This window comes from Thermobia domestica, chromosome 8 (genome assembly GCF_964235325.1).
Source record: "Thermobia domestica chromosome 8, izTheDome1.hap1.1, whole genome shotgun sequence".
In the NCBI taxonomy this organism is placed as follows: domain Eukaryota; kingdom Metazoa; phylum Arthropoda; class Insecta; order Zygentoma; family Lepismatidae; genus Thermobia; species Thermobia domestica.
In genome coordinates this window covers 252,344,612-252,365,245 of record NC_137461.1, presented here as the reverse complement: position 1 = coordinate 252,365,245, position 20,634 = coordinate 252,344,612, and the positions used below count along the sequence as shown (strand labels likewise).

Genomic DNA, 20,634 nt, shown 5'->3' with positions numbered 1-20,634 from the left:
TTCCAGTTTGTACTTGTATTTGTACAGATTTAAAAAGAAAATCGTGACCCAGAAGCTAAATTTCTTGACTTTCATGACCGTTTTCTGATTTCGTGATTATTATATTTCCATTTACAGCTGGAATTATTTCATCCCTACACTAATAATACTTAGTTATGTACAAAAAAAAAAAAAAAAAAAAAAAAAAAAAAAAAAAAAAAAAAAACCAGTACGTACACCTCCATCATCCCTGCACACCTTGATACGCCTCCATGTCCTTCTACTCGTCCGCTTTAGCAGCTGCGGTGTCACAAGCTGGAAAGCTTCAAGCACACTTGCCCGCATAGCATCACTGTCCATGTACTGCTTCTTCCTGACGTGTGATTTGATGATACGATGATGATACACCATAGGACATCTGGTGTCGTAAGTTCCGGGCGTCGAGGCGGTCAAGGATAAGGGAGTGGTGAATTTGGGGTCCTACGTCTATCCATCGGCCAGGGAACAGTGCGTTCAGGAGTTCACGAACATAAAGTGCGAAATGCGCGGGAGCTCCAATGTATTGGTAATCAACCGTGTTGCTGATGTCCAGATTCTGCAGTTATGGAACAAGCCAGTCATTCAACATCTCCAGGTAAGTAATCTGAGTCACTGAATCCTCCAAGAAGTACGGATCAAAGATGTGTTTGTTCAGTCATTCCCGCCGAAAACATGACGTGCGGATGATTGTTCTCAATTTCTTTATGAAAATATGAGTTTTATGCCCATACGAAGACGAACTCCGATAAATCAGAGAAAAGAAAACACTTCCGAGCACGAATGGTAGGGAAGGCTTCCAACAAAATCCTGTATGCTTCCTGCAGGCCTTTTAAGTCATCGTCAGTTCATTGCTAGCCATTGACCGGAACGAGTGCAGGCATAAGTCTATTTTCATATAGAGCTGCATTGTGCTTCTTGAAATTCCAAGTTCTGCAGAACGTTTTCTGGTCAACTTGCACGATAAAACATCACGGCAGCACACGTTTCCTTTCAGGTTGATGGACGACCACAACGAGGGGCATCCACAACACTTCCCAGGCGAAAAGCTTTCCTCTCCCACGTGATCGAAGTCTGACGGCTTGGTAGCTCCTTACCGAACCGTTCACGAAATCTATCCACCACGTGCGGAATATTTTTGTTGTTGTGCTTCCGTTCATGAACCCACAGGACTTGCCACTAAGCGCTCCTTCAAAGTGAAGTCACTGGAATCTGCTATTGTTCACTAAACACAGAAACGCGAGACAAGAACTGGTCAACGTGGCTTTATTCTCCTCCCTCCGCGGACAGTCACGTGTCAGTTATGCGGCAATTCACGAGAGGAGCACTGTTCGCATATCAATGATCAGGATAGGAGGTTTAAATCTTAAGTATCTTAACATCTTATATTATTACAAGCATTTAGTTCGGGTGTAAAGGAATTTTCTGGCCACCCTGTGTATATATATTACTCAAAATAGTGTACTTCGTACATGTATCACATGAATTTAAACATTTACGATAGATTTTCAGTCGCATCATGGCTAGTACTTTCGAACTTAGTACGAGTTCGAATGAAAAGCTAACTGGATATGTAAGACCCTGGATCGAAACCCGTGTAGTAACTTGATCCTACATGGGGTTTAGAACACCATGATAATAATTAGCAAAGTCAGCTTTCTATTGTGGCAAATGTTAGAAACTTCAAAAGATGAAATCTCAAAAATGCTGTAAGACCAAATCAGGAAACACATAATATGTATTTTAAATTACAATTGATCACAAACTGTAAATGCGAATAAACGTATAGATGAATCCAATATATTTTGACTGAAAAGTTTAAGTATATAAATTTATACAAAATTAACCGATTCACGACGTATAATTTTCTAGAAAAAACCTACAACGATATCATCAGTCCAACATCAGGGAAAGGGATCATTATGTGGAAGATCTGCTAAGTACAAAGATAGTATCCTCAGGCTGTTGAAATGCAGTTAATGGGCCCAGAACTGCTTCATCAGGGATGAACTACGCCCATTGCTGTGATCTCCGGATATTCCAAACGGTCTCAAGAAGTATGCAGATCTTCAGTTCTGAAGCCGATAGAACACATTTGAGGTACTCCACTAACATTTATGATAGTAGTTAGTTTCCCCCTACTACTACTACATCATCATCATTATAATAATAATAATAATAATAATAATAATAATAATAATAATAATAATAATAATAATAATAATAATAATAAATGGAGCTAAGACACACTAAACGATCACGTTGGTTTCACAGCACATTATATATGTAAATAAGTAGATTTTGTGCTTGCACAGTCTTGTATGGACTAGCACTGTTAAAATTCGAGTAACAATAACAATAATTTTGGAATAATAGTTCGAAAACAAATATTCGAATAAAAGAAAAAAATATTCGAACAATTATCTGAATAATCTTATTATTAGTACGGACCGTACTCGTTACAAGCCTAGTGTAAGTCTTAGCTCCATTTTCATTTATTATTATTATTATTATTATTATTATTATTATTATTATTATTATTATTGTTGAGGTATTTCTTAAGTTCTGCTCTGCTACGTGGAGTACCTGGTTCGATACCAGCCCGCGCCAATTAGAATTTATAATGGATAAACACGATGTGCGTGGGATTATCAGAGTTCTTCCTTTTATCTCTCACTCTCTTCATTCCACCATTTCATTCATTGCTCATCATTACCGTCTCCTTTAGCTTACCCGACATAATCGTCAGACGTAAAACGACAAATTCTGCTTTATCGTTTGTTTGAACATTATACAGAAACTGAAAATATTTTTTTCAGTTTTACGTTTCACGGTTATGGCGGCTAGGCTAAAGGAGACTGTGATGATGAGCAATGAATGAAATGGTGGTATGAAGAGTAGGAGAAAACGGGAGAACCCCGAGGAAACCCACGCACACGGTGTTTGTCCACCACACACGGTGTTTGTCGACCACAAAGTTCACTTGGCGGGAGCAGGGTTTGAACCCGGGACCCCATGCACCAGAGGTGAACGCTCTACCACTGAGCCACCGCGGCCCCTATATACAGAAACTGATTTTAGGTGTTTTTTATTCTTTTTATTTTTATTTATTTATTTGTAACACTTGAAATATTTGCAATGGATTTAATGGGTTTTACTTTGTTATTCTTTAGCACATGAATGTCATTTACAATTACTGAACATGGAAACATGATAATTATAGACCAACATGGGTGCACAAATTTGTCACTTCTGCCTACCAGAAATTGGTCTGAACGATAAAAATAATAATCCTAACTCGAAAACTAAATTCATATCAAGGCCGGGTAAAATTATTTGAGCCTACATTCCATTAATGTACCAGACGATATGGAACAAGGTCAATCACAGGGTTAGCATCGAAGCATAGAAGGACACAGGGGCGGATCCAGGATGGACTTCTTGGGGGGGGGGGGCGGTCGGTCGTAATGTTGCTACTTAGAGCTACTTTTAAGAGCTCCAAACTCTGGGATCAGTTTTTTTTTATTATTATTATTTATATATAAAATAAGAAAGTTTCTCCTCTTGGGGTGCAATCGTCCGACCCCTCCTTCCCTGGAAGGACATTTATGAGGTCTTGTAGAAACTAAAAATAAGATCAAAAACTTAACAATGGAACACATTCCATATTCATTGACACATTAATGAAATCTACGCTCAAAATAATCACTACATACTTCTACCCGGCTTTCATCCAACATTTTGTTCTCGAATGATGACTCTTTATATTGTTGGAACCAATGTTTTGTGGGCTCTAACTTGGAAAAGACGCATTTATACATTCACGTTGGTTTTTATCTATCTATTAAAATGCTACAATAGCAATAAAAACGCCTCAGCTCCAACCTGAACTTTTGATTTCAAACTATTGGTTTACGGTTATTTGTGATTTCACGTTTAACAAAGAAAAACGTTTTAAAGTATGTGTACTTTAAAAAAAATATTTAAATAGATCTTTTTCATAACGTTTATTTCTTTTTAGATTATTGTTCAAAGCCCTTGTATTTTAATAAACCTTCTCCAAAATCAATGCAAATGAATTGTGCTGTCATCTTTGGAGTTCTTTTAAACTATACATTTGTGGACTTTATATGTTTGTGGCCAATCCTTTCGATAATGAGATCTCGGAAAGATTACGTTTTCACTGATCGATTGCAAATTTTGCGTAGATTGTCTAGTTCTAATTGAAATTTTTTTTAAAAACATGGCCATTATTTCTTTATTACATTTTACGGGTACCCTGGAAGTGTTGAAATATATATATAAAAAAAGGAAAGCATCATGCAATATGAGTTATACATTCCAACACAACATAATTGTATATATGACTTGCATACCTCTCAGGCGTTTGTTTCACGGTCAAATTATAAAGAACAACGAAGGTTAACCATTACTTCAGTCTAAGTTGAATCTTTATTGTTTGGAGTGTTTTCCCCAATGAACACCATATATCATTGACATTATAATTAATTGTGTGTGTAATGGATTTGCTTATTACATATTGCATGCAAGAAGAAAGAAAACACTGATCATACATGAATTAAAAACTCAAACCGGAAGTAGGCTCAAATCTTGCAAACGGCGCGAGATATTAAAGTAATCGAAAAAAAAAAATCCCCTTTACGGTATTTCTCGCTGATTTTTATCGAGACGTCTTTCACTTGTGTCTGTAAAGGGACATGTACAGATGTGAGGAACAGCAAGGAGGTTCATGCTCATATGTGAATGATGCGCTGTGTAGAGAGCGCAGGTTCAGCTAGAGATATTATATATATTTAAAAAATTTGGGAAGCAACAATTTTTTAATACTAACCTTCCACTCTTGCCTCATCTGGAGTGATGGTGGCACACTTAATACCGACTTTGTGCTTCTGAATGGCGTAGGCCGAATCGTATGTTACTTGGTCATCTGTTTGGTCTCGGTTTGGTAATCCCAAATCATAGTACAAGCACTCTATCTGTGATAAAAAATACAAAATTATAATTTTCGAATACACATACCCTTATTCATGGCAATCTAATAAAAGTACGTATTTAAACAATCATTTTTACATTAATAACTGTTGGTACCTATCATAATACCAAAAAACGGGATGCATTAAATTTCCATTGTATGAACTCTTTTTCATAAGTGGCGAGATATCAGTTTTATTGGTGTCCACTCTAATAAACAGAACGAGATCTTGGAGATATCCATGGGGAACATTAAAATACTTGATCATTCAGAAAATAAAGACATTTAGTTATCCAAAATGAAAAACAATATTTATTAGGAAAAAAACTTCTATTGCATACTCGAAGCTTCCCTCACTTCTCTACATAACCACCACCTTCATTAAAACATTTATTATACCTGTTCATGAGTTTCAGAATTCCCAAGTTATACTCTTATTGTCAGTTTATTAACCCATGTAATCACTGGATTCAGAAAACCTCGCGCATTTCCGTCGCACAGCTCAATCGTCTTTCTCTTTTCACGCTCAACTAGTTTCCGTAATAGCTGTGCTCATAACGCTGAGAGCAGAGATTGCAAGAACTCGCTCTTGTGCAGTTGGGGTGGTCAAAATGATTAACCTGATTGAAAATTCCGCCAACTGTGAGATAAGGAGTTATTCGATTACTGAACTTTCAAAAGGCGAAATCGGCAAATGAAAAAAAAATGAAATCTGAGTTTTACGTCGCACGGTTATGCCGGCATGGCTAAAGGAGACGGTGATGATGAGAGATTAGTGAAATGGTGGAATGAAGAAAGTGGGAGAACCCCGAGAAAACCCACGAGCACGGTGTTTGTCCACAAAGTCCACACGGTGCGAGCTGGGGTCGAACCAGGGACCCCAAGCACCGGAGGTGAACGCTCTATCACTGAGCCACCACGCCCCCTAAAATCGGCAACTGAAAGCAATGTATGGTGATAATATAATAAACGAAAGAAATGTAAGAAAATGGCGTGAAAGGTTCAACAACGGACAAACAAATGTGCTCGACGAAACTCGATCTGGATGCACATCAGTCCTCACAGAAACCTAAAGACTGTAGTGAACAACAGAATCTTGCAAGATTGGCGCGTAACTCTTGATGAATTGCATATTGTATTTCCAGATATTTTTCGTTCTTTGCTTGGTGAAATTGTGTCGCAACATCTCGGCTACAACAAAATTTGTTCACAATGAGTTCCGAGGCAACTGAGTGACCAACACAAAACTCAGAGAATGGGGCTCAACATTGACACGATATCACATAGATACAGACGCCTTTCTTGATCGGGTTGTGACTGGTGATGAGCCCTGAGTGTCTCATCACCTCAGAAAGCAAGCGCCACTCACTTGAGTGGCATAATCCTTCATCACCCAAAAAACTGAGAAAATTCAAACAGACTCTCATGCAAATCGTTATTATGAAACTAAGAAAACTACAGCGAGCGAATAAAATAAAAGGCGAGGAATGCTCTATGTAGGAATTGTGCTTCTTCACAACAATACCCGGTCCCTCACATTCCTGCTGCAATTCAAGAATTGCTGCAGATAAATTCGGATCTGAATTTTTTTGATTATCCACCCTATAGTCCGGACCTTGCTCCTAGCGATTTCCACCTTTTTCCTAAGCTGAAAGAGTTCCTAAGCGGAGTGCTGAAGAGTTGGAGAATGCAGGACCACCTGGCTTAATGAACTGGTGGCAGAAGAGTATAACATGGGAATTCTGAAGCTCATGAACAGATACGTCAAATGTTTCAGGTTGGTTTAAAGGGATAAGTTTTGCCGATAGATGGTACTACAGTCTTCGTATCTTTCCCATGTATTTTTTACCTTTCACGAAATTTCACGATTTCTCTTACAAATTTCAACCTACAGACTTCAAATTTTTAGAAAAGGATCTTCATAATTCATCGAAAGCAATAATCTGTGCCGATTTTTTGTTTAGAATTTTCTTCATTGTTGAAATGGCTTGATTGTTGAATTGGATACCAAAATATTTAACAAAGGAATTGTTTCAACAATGAAGAAAATTCTAAATAAAAAATCGGCACGGATTGTTCCCTTTAATAGGTTATGAAGAGCCTTCTCTAAAAATTTGAAGTCTGTAGGTTGAAAATTGTAAGAGAAATTGTAAATTTTCGTGAAAGGTAAAAAATACATGGAAGAGATACAAAAACTGTAGTGACATCTATCGGCAAAACTTGTCCCTTTACACTAACCTTAATGGAGGTGGTGATCATGTACACAAGTGACGGAATATTGTTTTTAATTTTATGTAACTAAATTGTCTTTATTTTCTGGATGATCCTCGTGTAGATAAGGAACAGTTTCAGATTTTGGCAAAAATTTCGTTGAGATTCTATTATACGTATCAACTTTTCAGCCCGTAAACTGTTAGGATAGACCAGGTTCCCTAAACTAACTTCCATCCTAACTAAATTTTGTTCAATTGTGAATTAAAATACCTGCTAAGCACCAAACAAGGAATGAACGGTTTGCATTCTTGCTTCATGATCGGAAGATCCTGGATTCGAATAATGTAGGCTACATTCTCGAAATATTGGAAGTATTGGACAGTACCTAAACAACAGGTCGTCACTGATTTCTTCTTAAATTATCTTCCAACTTTCAACTGACAATATATTTCAACGTAAAATTGCCTGGATGCTTATGTCTGGACTTAAGCATTGTTTTACAGACGATGTCCCAAAAGGTTATGGCAAGTTTGACAGGTGAATCCTTTGATATTTTGGGTTTTTGATATCAACTTCCAAGTCAGCTAAGCCAAAACAGGATTGTATATACACTCAGGATGTTCCAAAAATCTGATCCGAAAGATTTAATTAGCAAACTAAACGCTAAGGTTGATTGATTGTAGTGTGAAAATCACTAGTATGGGTGGGAAGATATATTATAGGTGCATACTCGAAACAAGCTTCCATCTTTATGTCCACCATTTAGAACTATTTCAATTAAAAGAAAGAAAGAAAGAAGAAAGATCTGGGTCATGTGATAAATATTTAAGGTAAAATTCGCAGCAAAAAACCTGGTGAAATCAGTTTTTGTGAGATTTAATTATACAGTTAACAGAGCCACAAGAAGGATTAACTTCATTACCTGCAAAACTGATTTTACTAATTGTTTTCTCCGCAAATTCTAAAACATGTATTATATGACACTGTTCGTTTGAAAATTTGAAAATTGTAGATGGTGTGGATGCAAAAGAAAAAAGTTGATCCATTACATCTTTAGCTTACTATTTCCACTGAAATGGTTCGGTTGGCTTCGCCACCACTAAGTTTCACCTCAAAATTTATCCGTAACCTTTAGAAACACCACGTATATACTTAATTATTATCAATATTTTTAAATACCTTCAAGTAAGGGAAAATAAGTTGTTCCTTTATTTTCTCCCATATTATCCTCGTCATCTCATCTCCATCAAGCTCCACCACAGGATTTTTGACTTCAATTCGCTTGTCAGCAGCATCTGAAATTAAAGAGAGTCAGCTTTCAAAATATGGCAAATATAACACAGTGAAAGAGCTTATACACTATTGTCAAACCAGCCTTAGTTAATGTGTATCCTAGGTTTCTCAATAAATCTACACATTTACAGATATTTACACGAGAAATCTTCAGATCCGAGGGTTCCTCGTAAATTCGCGCATTTACAGATAGACTAGAAGTCTGAAACGCGCGGGACGCATTTAAGTATGGAAAATACAAGCTTACATACTGAGTTTTCAGTTCTTTTTTTCTTTTCAGCTTACTCAGTACAGTGTTTTATCACATAAGTGTCTTTTGAACGGTGAACGTATAGTACAATACCTTTTGAACAATCAAAAATTGTTTATCAATTAAAATAACCTTAACGTCGAAAAGTTTTTAAATTCAATAAAAATCTGAGTTTAAAGTCCCACGTAATGCCCTTTAGGCTAAAGGAAAACGAAGGATGGAAGAATTGGTGGAATGAGAAAGTTGGAGGAAACGGGAGTATCCAGAGAAAACCCATGGGCAATATGTTGTCAACAACAAACCTACCTGGCCGGAGATCGAACTACGGACCTCACACACCAGAGAAGCGCTCTACCACTGAGCCACCGTGCTTCTCTCTAAATTCAATAAGTCTCTTCTTTCTTATTGCTTTCGTCTTTTAAATGTTTAACCAGCAGACCTTTAGAAACTGAAAACTTCAGGAATTCTGGTTACATTTCGGGTCTGGAAGTAAATTTCAAGCCATCCAGGTTTCCCAGGTCAGTAAAAACGCCAATTTTGGTAGGAATTTGTAAATAAATTAATTAATAACTCTGCGTAGGGAAATGAGAGATGTGTGTAGTAACAGTCCTGATTATATTGGTATAAAATAAACGTCCACTGATGGATTGTTTTTTCTGCGGCTATGGTCCTTGAGGTTTCGTACATCGTGGGAGTGAGTGTACAACATAAAGTGTAATTATTTTGTTCTTTATTTAAAAACAAAAAACAGCAAAGTTCAAGTAATTATTCCAATATCTTACTACCGGAAGCGTCGAAATGAAGTATTTCGGCTATAATCTATCTACATTGATTGAAGCAGATTAGTTACCAACATCTGTTACCCGTCTCTCGTCGTAATCAGAAAATAAAACAAAAGCACATTCCTGAACACTACTATTGATCTGACAAAACAGGAGGCACGGAACCATTCTGAGCTATTATTAATTCATATGAATCGACATCTCAATCTCAACATGACTTTACAGTCTATTCAAAGCTTAAGCAGGTCAAACTCACACTAGAGCTACATAATCAGCCTAAAGGTGAAGATCTATATGAAATCTCAACCTTAGGTTATACCTGGCTCTGTTATGTATAAAAGCTGAATGAACTGTTTTGAAAGTCTTATGTAAAATGGATAATTTCCAACTAATATTTTATGGGAAGGCGGGGATCGTTCATAGTGAAAAGTGCCTGATTAATACTATCCGTTAAATAACTACCTAAGCTATATTTCCACTTACTATTTAACTTTTAAATCTGAAAACTCAATTTTAAAATATATCATTACAATTAACTGTATCAAATACTTCGTTAAATGCAGTGAAAATAATGGAATATTGGAGCGATTTGTAGATAATTTTCCCATGAAAAAGAGGGCTCATGTTTTAAAGCAACTAGTCAGTACGAAATCTGTCTCTTAGAGATAATATTGTTTTGATAGACCTATATTGGTGTGTGGAACTGAAAGGATAAGACATAGGATAAGAAAGGATAACACTGGTCCGGACCCGGTGCGTCCCCGTAGGCGGGCGCCCCTGGTCCAGACCCTGACTTTCATGTCCAGTAACTTGTGAACCAATCTTTGCAGAGGAAATTATTTAACAAGCGTACTAAGCAGGTCAATGTTTACCATCATGCTAACTTCGATAAACGGTTGGTTAATTGATTGTAGAAGTTCAGTAACCTTTTTCCAGCACCAAAGGTTATATGAAACATGGATTTTAGGTGGAATCCGAAAGCTGGAACTCCTAAGATGCACGGGCTAGCGAACTACTAGATCAACGGGAATAGCGAAAACTTGGTGAGTTCACACGAGGATACATCGTATACTGTCGTCATGACATTCATGAAAAAAGGAAACAAATGAAAGACGAAACGTTGCACTTTATATTTCAGAGTCTTCCCTATGCTTCTCCCTTCTTAAAAGCGTAAGGAATGAAAGGGGGGGGGGAAGAGTGTACGGTATAGCCCACTACCTGTTTTATAAAATGTTACCAAATGAACTTATAACTGCTTACACGTCTATGTGCCAGAACTTAGGGTGCGCAATTTTTGACGTCTGAGTAGTTGGACACTCAAATGTATGCACCTTATAAAACGTCTTAAAAGTAACACTTTCTATCCTACGGGTATTTAAGTTGGCAAACTTCTGTGTCCTGGAGAAAATACTTTTAAAAAAAATCATTTAGAAGTTTTTACCCTAAACGGTTGGACCTTCAGAAATGAAAGTAAAAGTTCCGATCTACTAGAAGATGATGCCTGTCTTCGTATAAGATATAAGTAAATGATCATTGCAAACAACAACTTTATTTCTTGCAACGTAATAATGCTTGTGTTATGAATAATAATGATACACCTTCTTTAGTTCTCTTTCTACAATGACTGAAACGCATTCCTGGATCAGGTTTGCCAGCAGATAATCCATAAAGCTCTCAAAATTACTTCCGCAAATAAAAAGTGCACAAAATTAATTTTTGATTGGTATTTTAAATTTTAAATGGCTGTGTCGTCCCGAACTACAGTAGGATTGAAAGTGTTGAGATATTTTGTAAATAATAATATTGCATATTTTTAAAATAAAGTTTGTCATTGAATTGTTAAAAACAATTTGTGGGAATGTCCTTAAAGACTTCATAAACAATATTTTCTTCTGATTTTAGTAAATAGTTCTATAACGAAGAAAATACTTATAAAATGCTGTGGGAGACCCGGGTTCGATTCCCGGCAGGAACTCATGTAGTTCGGATTGCACGTTAATCAGCAGGTCCTGTTTCATATAGCCTTGTTGCTGAAATGCACGTTAAACTCAAAAAATGAAATGAAATCTGAGTTTTACGTCCCACGTTTATGCCGGTTAGGCTAAAGGAGACTGTGATTATGAGAAATGAATGAAATGGTGGAATGAAGTGGGAGGAAACGGGAGAATCCCGAGAAAACCCACGAGCACGGTGTTTCGCTCTACCATTGAGCCACCATGCCCCCGTTAAACTCAAAATCATCATCAACTCAACTCATTGGGGTATCGAAATTTCAGCGTCTGATTATGTTGCAAACGTAAGTGCTCCTGGGTTATAAGACACATAAGCATTACTGCTTTAACAGAATTTAAATACCAAAACTTAACACTAACTTTAAATTATTCGCAACTTTGAAGTGTTAGCGCGGTGGACAGATCTAACAAGTTATTCATTACCCAAAATATACTCATAAATAAATAAGTAGGCATGTTTGAAAGCATGATTACGGAATCAGTAAAACAGACAGAAATACGGACCAGCAGGCCTGAGAGAGTCTAGACTAAATACAACCACTCGAGCGAACATGTGTACTGTGACACGTCGATTGCGCAGTTGTACGCACGCTACGCTAAATTAAATTAGGCGCTTGCTACTTGGTGGTAGTGGTGTTTTAACTGGATCAAGGACGAAGTTCTAGAAGGCAAAATACGAAGCAAAGTTTTTTCGGTCGAATTTCTACAAATAAACAGAAAAGTCAAGTTCTTCACCCACTCTTGTCACTACCTAGACCAGGATAGCTTCCTCTTTGCTGGCTTTACGTCCAGTGTACCAAACGTAATTTTGTAACTTTATCTTTACATACGATTCAATATATTTTACGCTGAAACTCCGTGAGAAGTCTACACCGCATTTTGGATTCTTAATTAAAATTATATCTTTCTCTGCTCATCAAGACGTACTTACAACACGCGTTTATTGGGCGATCAGATCATAGATTCTCGACGCCGTCATTCCTTGCTTTCATACTGCATCCCTCTTCTTTTAATCAGCTCACTAATTCTAACATGATGGAAATGACTCAATATGTAAAGTGTTCAACTACGTTCAATAAAATCCTTTTGCTTAATATAAATACCAAATGCACATAATGTTATACAGAAACAAGTAACAATATCACGCGAGTACGCCACGTAAACAAGTTTAGTTTAGAATATTGAAAGTAACTGAACTGTATGCAACCAACCTTACTTTTAGGTGCAGCTTGGTTCTATACTATTAAGGGGAAATCAATTTATAATTGCTCCTATAAGAATATAAGGAAGGGAGGAGGCATATCTTCGTATCAACTGGATGATTCACCTCATCAAATAACTCTATTTCTAACTCTTGATCTTCTATATCCTGGTTAAAACTGATTGTGATTCATAAAGTATTTATTGAGATTTTTTCGGCGGGGGGGGGGGGACTCTTGGACGAACGGACGCACAGAAAGGAGTTTTGGTTTTCGAACCAAACTCCTTAAAAAAAGCAACTTTTAAGAGTAGTTCCAGGATAACTGCTGGCAATTATTATTATTATTATTATTATTATTATTATTATTATTTCACCTAAGGATTGACAGAAGCGCAACCCGACACAAGTACTATCTCTATATTTACCGGAAGTAATTAAGATGAATCTTTCCCATAATGTATTCAACTTTGAACACAGAATTACCAGAAACAAAGGAAAACTTACACAGCTAGTTGGGATCACTTCGCACGGTTCGCTCATTGATTCCCACAGTAAACAAAAGGAACCGAACCAAGGAGTACACATCAGAAACGTGTGCTAACGATTGGTTACATTTTATATTTCCACAGAATGAAATAAAGGGAATGAAAGTTTTCATTCTTTGTAGCTTATACCGTCAACTGCATTACATGCTGTTTACTCATATTGTACGTATTTATGAGACGCTCCACACTGCTGGGTTAGTGATAAGCTAATTAAATCTACTTTGGTTTTTAAATCTACTTAAATGTTTTAACTTGATTGATACGACTTTAAACCAACAATAAGATCTAGAGAAAATTAACCATTTTTGTATGGTTACACCGACAAGGGAAAAGAAGTGATAATGTGAGGTCAAGCAAAATTTCACAGTTTGAGCATCGTTGTCCTGGAAGACAACCATTAACGCAAGAGTTAGTAAAAATGTAGATTATCTTTGAAGTTATTAATATTTTTAACTCTTTATACACAAAAAACGTATGAATGAAACAAGGAATTATTAAATAAGTTAATATATTGCTCGTATATAAAAAAGCGCAATTATTAAGCCCTATAAAAGGAAGAAGTTCCAATCAGTACAGTTATTTCTGGAAGGTTATTTGTCTACACTGAAAAAATGTATTATTTGAGCTCTTTTACGATTTAGAAACGTTAATTCATATGCACTGCAAGCATGACTGAACTGTGTCCGGAAAAGTATGAAGATTATTTATAACATAATTTATCCCACTTTTTACTACTATTGTGGTATAATTTCCATATTATACCGATTATTTTGAACAACACTGAACTCTGTGAACTATTTAATTAAAAAGAAAATCCGAAGAATTTTGCAAATTAATTTCTATTCCGATTACAAGAACGTGTGCACATACTCTCAGACGGATTTTAAGTTGTTCTTACAAGCATTTAAAAAAGAAGAAAACCTGTCGCGGGCTATTTTAAGCGGAAGAACCACCTAGATACAGGAACTAAACATAAGATTCCTAATCAACAATCCCGAAATATACGAAAAAGGCTCTATTTATCTACAGAAATTACCAAGTGTAGCAACACGTGTCACAGAGTACGTACAACACGTGTCAACGTATTTTAGCATAATGGAAAATTAATAAAAGTAGCACACACTACATGGAAATTTATTTTTTCTTAGAAATGTAATTTTTTCAGAAGAACCAGAGAAAAAAAATTGTATAAAACGAGAGTACAATTTTAATGAGAAACTTAAAATTACAAATTAGTAAGATCAAATTTGCTCTAACAGCAATCGGACACTAATTCATGCAAGGGCGGCTGTGAGTTGATTAGACCGAGTGCCCAAAATTACGTCCCGCACTAAAGTGTAGTTATTTTCACTTTGTCAAGTACAAAAAACATATTGCTATAGGGGAGCCAACAAAAGGTCTGACAGCTCGCAGTGACTGTTCCACTACTCATGTGTCAAAGCTTTTTTCGGCGCATCTACAGTGGCAATTTAATTAATGGTGCAAAACAGAGTGACCGTGGTTGGTAACACTAGTATCAAAGTAGGAGATGTCTTGTTCCTCCGCAGGACCATTTCTTGTTGGCCCTGCTATAGTTACCTGGCCGACCCAAATTATTCCCAATTGAGTCCTGCGCCTCCTTAGACCAGCCCTGAATTCACGACCAAACTGCAATCGCGAAACATAGACAGGTTAGCAGGGTCAAATTTTAGAACTGAATGTAAAGGCCTGTTTAATGCAGAGATCTACTCATTTATTTAATAGCCTGCTACGGAGAATAATAAAACTGATAGTGATCGATATGTAGGCTACATCTTACGACTTGTCGGTCATCTACTATAGTGACTGCAAATGACTCGTGAAGCCTGTGCTCTGTACCAATCACAGAACTGTTTTCCTTCACGTGACACATCGGAAGATTTCTTTTCGGTTCGTGGAGTTGCCTTCTGAACGCATACTGGAGAAAACGTCAAACAGCAGAAGTGCACCACAAAGAACTTTGAAGACTTGGTGAACGAGTGTCAAAAATTAGCACTTACAGACCAACAACACGAATAGAATCAATTACTCGAAGTAAAAGGTAACAACAAGAGAAAAAAAGAATATGAAACAACGATAACAAAACAAAAGCAAACAAAAAGCAATTTAGCGGCAATCCAACACTGCAGCCTCAGATGATGTTCTCCGTAAAGCGCAAGAGGAGAGACGCGAAAATTTCATGGATTTAGTTGACGATCGGAACACACCCTCGAGTCCTATTAGGTGGGGAAATCGCAAGTTAGTTAAGCTTTACAATTCCTTGCGATCACTATAGTAGACCGCTGTCGATGCGTTGGACTCTTCTGGTTTAATGCAATAATTCTCAAACTGGGACCAACGTTTTCTTCCCTTTCGATGCACGCTGACGTAGGTTAGTAAAAGGTAAAGCGGAATAGACTTTAAATGAACAAATAAGAAATCATTATTCAATGCTTCTAACTCTGAAATCAAATCCGGGATAATGTATGTGAGCATTTGTCCAATATAGAATTCTCTCTCCAAAAAAAGATGCAATTCCCATCTGTTTGTGATTGTTTAAGTTTTGAATCTCTTCATCATAAAAATTACAATATATGAGACGTGAACTGCAGTTTAGGTGGATTCCAAATCACCATAATGTGTTCAATTTAAACGCTGTCCTACCAGGTATCGAGAACCTATTTGCACCAAAGCTACCACTACACCAGCGGGAAGGTTAATTCCCACCTGTGACGTAAACATTATCAGTTAATCAGCAATAAATCAATTCGACAACTACTATATTTGAGTTTACATCGAACGATTCTGCTCTAGAAGCTAAAAGAATTGTGAAAAGACAATACACAACATCTAATGGTAAAGAACGTTCTACCGTCCCCATGAGCTGATTGGACAATTCGTAGAAGATTGCCCATAGTACCATACTAGGTCGCTACGTCACTAATTTTACAGTTTATTTACTTAGGATACAGTTTATTTACTCGTGAGCAGGGTAGTAAAGTTCAAGGTTATGAACACATCAGTTTTCCTCAGATATGTTACGAGAATTATTTGCTTGATTATTCGAGTAATTTCTTTTAAGTACAAAACATAAGTTTCAAATCAATGTGGGTTCCGGATCAAGTAAGGTCCCCCAGAAGGATTACCGAAAATTCTGTAATTACTTTCATACTAAAGTTACCAAACCTTTTAAAAATCAAGTATCAATTAAAAGACTGTTTATCTAGTCTCACTTATCCCATGAAACGTCTACTAAATCAGTGGGTTTTCCTGCTCTTTAACTAACTACTACTGTTTATGAATGTTGCATAAATTGATAGATAACCCTTGCCAACAAAGATAAAAACTAAGTTATCCCTCAGTAAACAAACATTCATATCACCTCCCTTCGACGTCATACTTCACCAAATATAGTACAATTTTCTGCTTTTTGATCAAGAGTTCCTCGTTGAAAATATCTTGGGTCAGAGACAAAATAAACGGACCTTGATCGCCGACTGATTGCTACGTTAAGCAACTTACTCATGGGCGTTTCCAGGTCTCCCAGTAAGATGAATTTATAAGGCAGTATTCACAGAATGAAAAATAGTTTCTAACTGTAATACTGAAAGCGTTGACAAAGTTATATTAGAATAGTATAACTATTCTAATACAAAGAACGGCTACAACTTCAAGATAAATATGTATCTAATCAACGTAGTTACTAGAAGAAGGAGAATTAATACACTTTATCTAGATGATAGGTCGACAATAATAATAACAAATGAGAAGATTGTAAGGAAATTGTTAACTGCTTATCCTACCATCGAAGAGTTAACTGCTTATCCTACCTTATCGTACCATTACCAAAAATTGCAAAGACGAAAGTAAACGAATGTTAAGAGTAGATTCTATAAAATTTTATTCTAGTATGCCTGTCATTTTTCTTTATTAAAAAAAAAAAAATAAAAAACGTACTATCTTTCTAAAAAAAAAAACAAAAAAAAAACTTGTGATTAGTTAATACCTTAAGACAGATACATCTGTTCAGAATACATTTTTCTTTTAAATTACTTTGGTTATATGCAACTAATCTGTAAATTCGTACAAGATTGCGTCGGGAAAATTGAAGCATTACACGAAAGTCTGCAAAGCACACTCGTTGAGGCTACGGAATCTGCAACCAAATATTTCCATTAAACAGGAATTCTCTGATCGAATACATTTATTGAATCGATTAGAAAAGTATTAAGAGAATTGCTATAATGCAGTATTCAGTTTGTGCTGTGTTTCTTAGGAACGTTGTACAATTATTTGTTGACACTGTGTATTTTATACTTCGCTGCATATACAAGCATAGGGGATGGACAAATATATGGAAACACCTGGTGAGAAAGAGGAAGTCATTTAAAACACGAGTTGTATCCAAATGATAGATGTCGCTTTAGTCACTGGCACACCCTGTGAGTACACAACCTGACCAATCGAACAGATGGGCCAGTTACAGTTGAGCGACTGGTTTGTGTAGGCTATCGTGAATCATGTCTGAGCTGGCAGTTTCAGAGGCCAAATTGTGGGTGCGCGCATGGTGGGAACCTCCGTGACGAAAGTAGCGCGTTTATCAAGAAAGTAGCATGGTGTATCAAGAGGCACAAGGGCAAATTGTAGGTGCGCGTATGGATGGAGCTTCCGTGACGAAAGTAGCGGAAATGTTTAATGTATCAAGAGGCACAATCTCGAAAATCATGACTACCTACGAGTGATCCGGAAAAAACGCATCAGCGAAGCACCCGCATGGATGCAAGTGTGTGTTGCGTGACAGACAGATGCCCATTGGACAGAAATGTGACCAAGCAGAAGATCATCAAAAGTCACAGTTGAGCTAAATACAGTGCATACAAACCCTGTTAATCGTCAAAGCAGTCGTCAGAAGAGAACTCCACAAGCAGGGAACTTGGGGCAGAGCTGTAATCCCAAAGATTGGTGCAACGCCCATAAAAACTGGACAATGGAGCAGTGGAAGACTGTCATCTGGTCGGATGAGTAGTCTTCTACATTATTTCTAATTGCTGGCCGAGCTTACGTGTGGAGAACACCAGCACAAGCGTATGATACAAACTGTTACCAAGAGTGAAGCATAACGCTGGTTCAGTGATGATTTGGGCAACCATATTCTGCCGGACCCATCATCACCATGCATGAACATGTCACTGCCAAGGACTACGTTACCATTTTGATTGGTCAGCTGCATCCCATGGTGGAAACTTTGTTCCCAGACGGTAATGCCATGTTTTCGGATGACAGAATCCCTATTCATACAGCTCACATCGTCCAGGACTGGTTTGATGAGCACGAAGATGAAGTGTCACATCTGCCATGGCCTCCACAATAGTCTGACCTCTATCATTGAGCCCTTGCGCTTGCGGTCAGTTTTGGAGACCAAGGTGCGGGCCCGCTACCCACCACCATCGTCTCTACAACTTGCAGCAGTTTTGGTAGAAGAATGGTATAACATCGCTTTGACAGCCATACGCGATCTGTATTTCTCTATTCCCCGTCGACTGCAGGCAGTTCCGCGTGCCAAAAGTATGTGCAATTTTTCAGGTGTTTCCAAATTTTTGTCTATCCTCTGTATAAAATATGTAAAAATTGCAAATTTTATATATGAACACTTTTTGGAAACTAATTTGCAAATTAAATTTGTTTTCAATTATGTTTCAGTATTAATCTTCATACATTTCTTGCCTCAGACTGATAATTCTACTGTAAATCGAAGATGATTGAATGCATTGTATTATCATTCTGTATTGCCTCAATCAATGTTAACCAGTTTACACTAAAGCACGGCACTTATACTATGGTACCTGGAGTGTCATATCACAGAACTGAAATAACGTTTTTCTTAGGATTTCAAAATTTTATATATTCTACGTCAACAAATTCTCCCTTTTCCTCCATTTCATAACTATTCATTACGAGCAGACAATTAGTTTTCTTTATTCTCTGTGTTACTTGCTTTCAAACGCAAAACACAATTTATATATATATATATATATATATATATATATATATATATATATATATATATATATATATATGTATGTATGTGTGTGTAGATAGATGATTAGATAAAGAGAGAGAGAATTTGGTTCATAACGCATAGTGTGCAAAAGAGAATCCATATTTTCATTATCCAGTGGGATGCCAACAGTTGATGTATTAGCACCGGAAAATTTAATTTTTCTTTTCTAAAGTAAGACACGATGTCTGGCCGCCAATCTATTGATAGGCAGTAGTTATTGGACAGATCCTAGATTTATGCCTCGATGGCAGATCGTCACTATTGACTACAATAAACTTCCGAACATTTCTTATACGATAAATTCTATTTTATTTGAAGAAATTAATATTAAATTGGATTCTTCTGTTACCTGGGTATCTAAATTTAGGCTTATTTGAATTATTTATACATAGAATAAATTCATTTTTTGAAAAAAACAATATACCAGAAACATGTATCGTGATATGCACGCATGTGCTTGGTGAGGCATTGCTTAACGTGAAACGGTTAAAGATGACTCACGTAGCATCCGGTGGGGTACAGACGAGATAATACTCCAGGTGTTTTAAACTGGTTTAGGATGCGAGATGAAACTATTTCCTGTCAGGGGACGAAATGAGAATATACGAAATGCAACTTTACTCAGTGGGATTGATTGTGTTCCTCAAAACTGGATTGCTTGGACATTAGCTCAACATTGGAGAGGATCAAAATTTCGAAATATTTATAATAAAAGGGGTCGTGCGATGCCTTCTTCACAGTGAATGTAGGAGAGTGACTACTACACCAAGATGAAAGTGTCATCCCAATACATCTAATGGTTCGAGACAACGATCAGCAGGAATTCTCATATCATCCTTTCGAATCTATCAGCAAGAAATTATAGGCATCTCAAAATTAAATTTTAATATTTGCTGGCATTTATATATATTTTTTGACAGATTACTTTTATTGTAAGCTAACGAAAGCTATTTAAAAAATACTACACAAGAATTTTATAATACTTTCATCATACAAAGTTCAAATATATTATACTGCATGAAACAGAGAACGCTCTTCTCCTGGAACAATTAGAAGATAGAAAAAAAAACTAACAATACGCATAGTATTAACAACATGTGACACTTTCACTTCAATTTGTTCCATTGGAAATTCAATCAAACGGCTACTACACCGTTATGGATGACTTACAATGCAAGTAGGTCTACGTACTTCCGACTTGACTGGATCTAACAACTGAACTGATTCTGAGATGCTATTGCGAAACCGACAAGTAGGCGCATTCACTCAAG

At 36.8% G+C, this 20,634-nt stretch overlaps 1 protein-coding gene across 1 annotated transcript in view; it reads right to left on the bottom strand.

Moving 5' to 3' along the window:
- LOC145693545 (isocitrate dehydrogenase [NADP], mitochondrial-like) overlaps positions 1-20,634 on the bottom strand; it is a 125,438-nt gene that overhangs the window by 26,286 nt on the left and 78,518 nt on the right. The window contains exons 2-3 of the mRNA XM_081769631.1: positions 8,402-8,517; positions 4,868-5,012 (exon numbers count right to left, since the gene is read on the bottom strand). Of these exons, the coding sequence (XP_081625757.1) occupies positions 4,868-5,012; positions 8,402-8,517 (261 nt within the window). The remainder of the gene's footprint in view (positions 1-4,867; positions 5,013-8,401; positions 8,518-20,634) is intronic.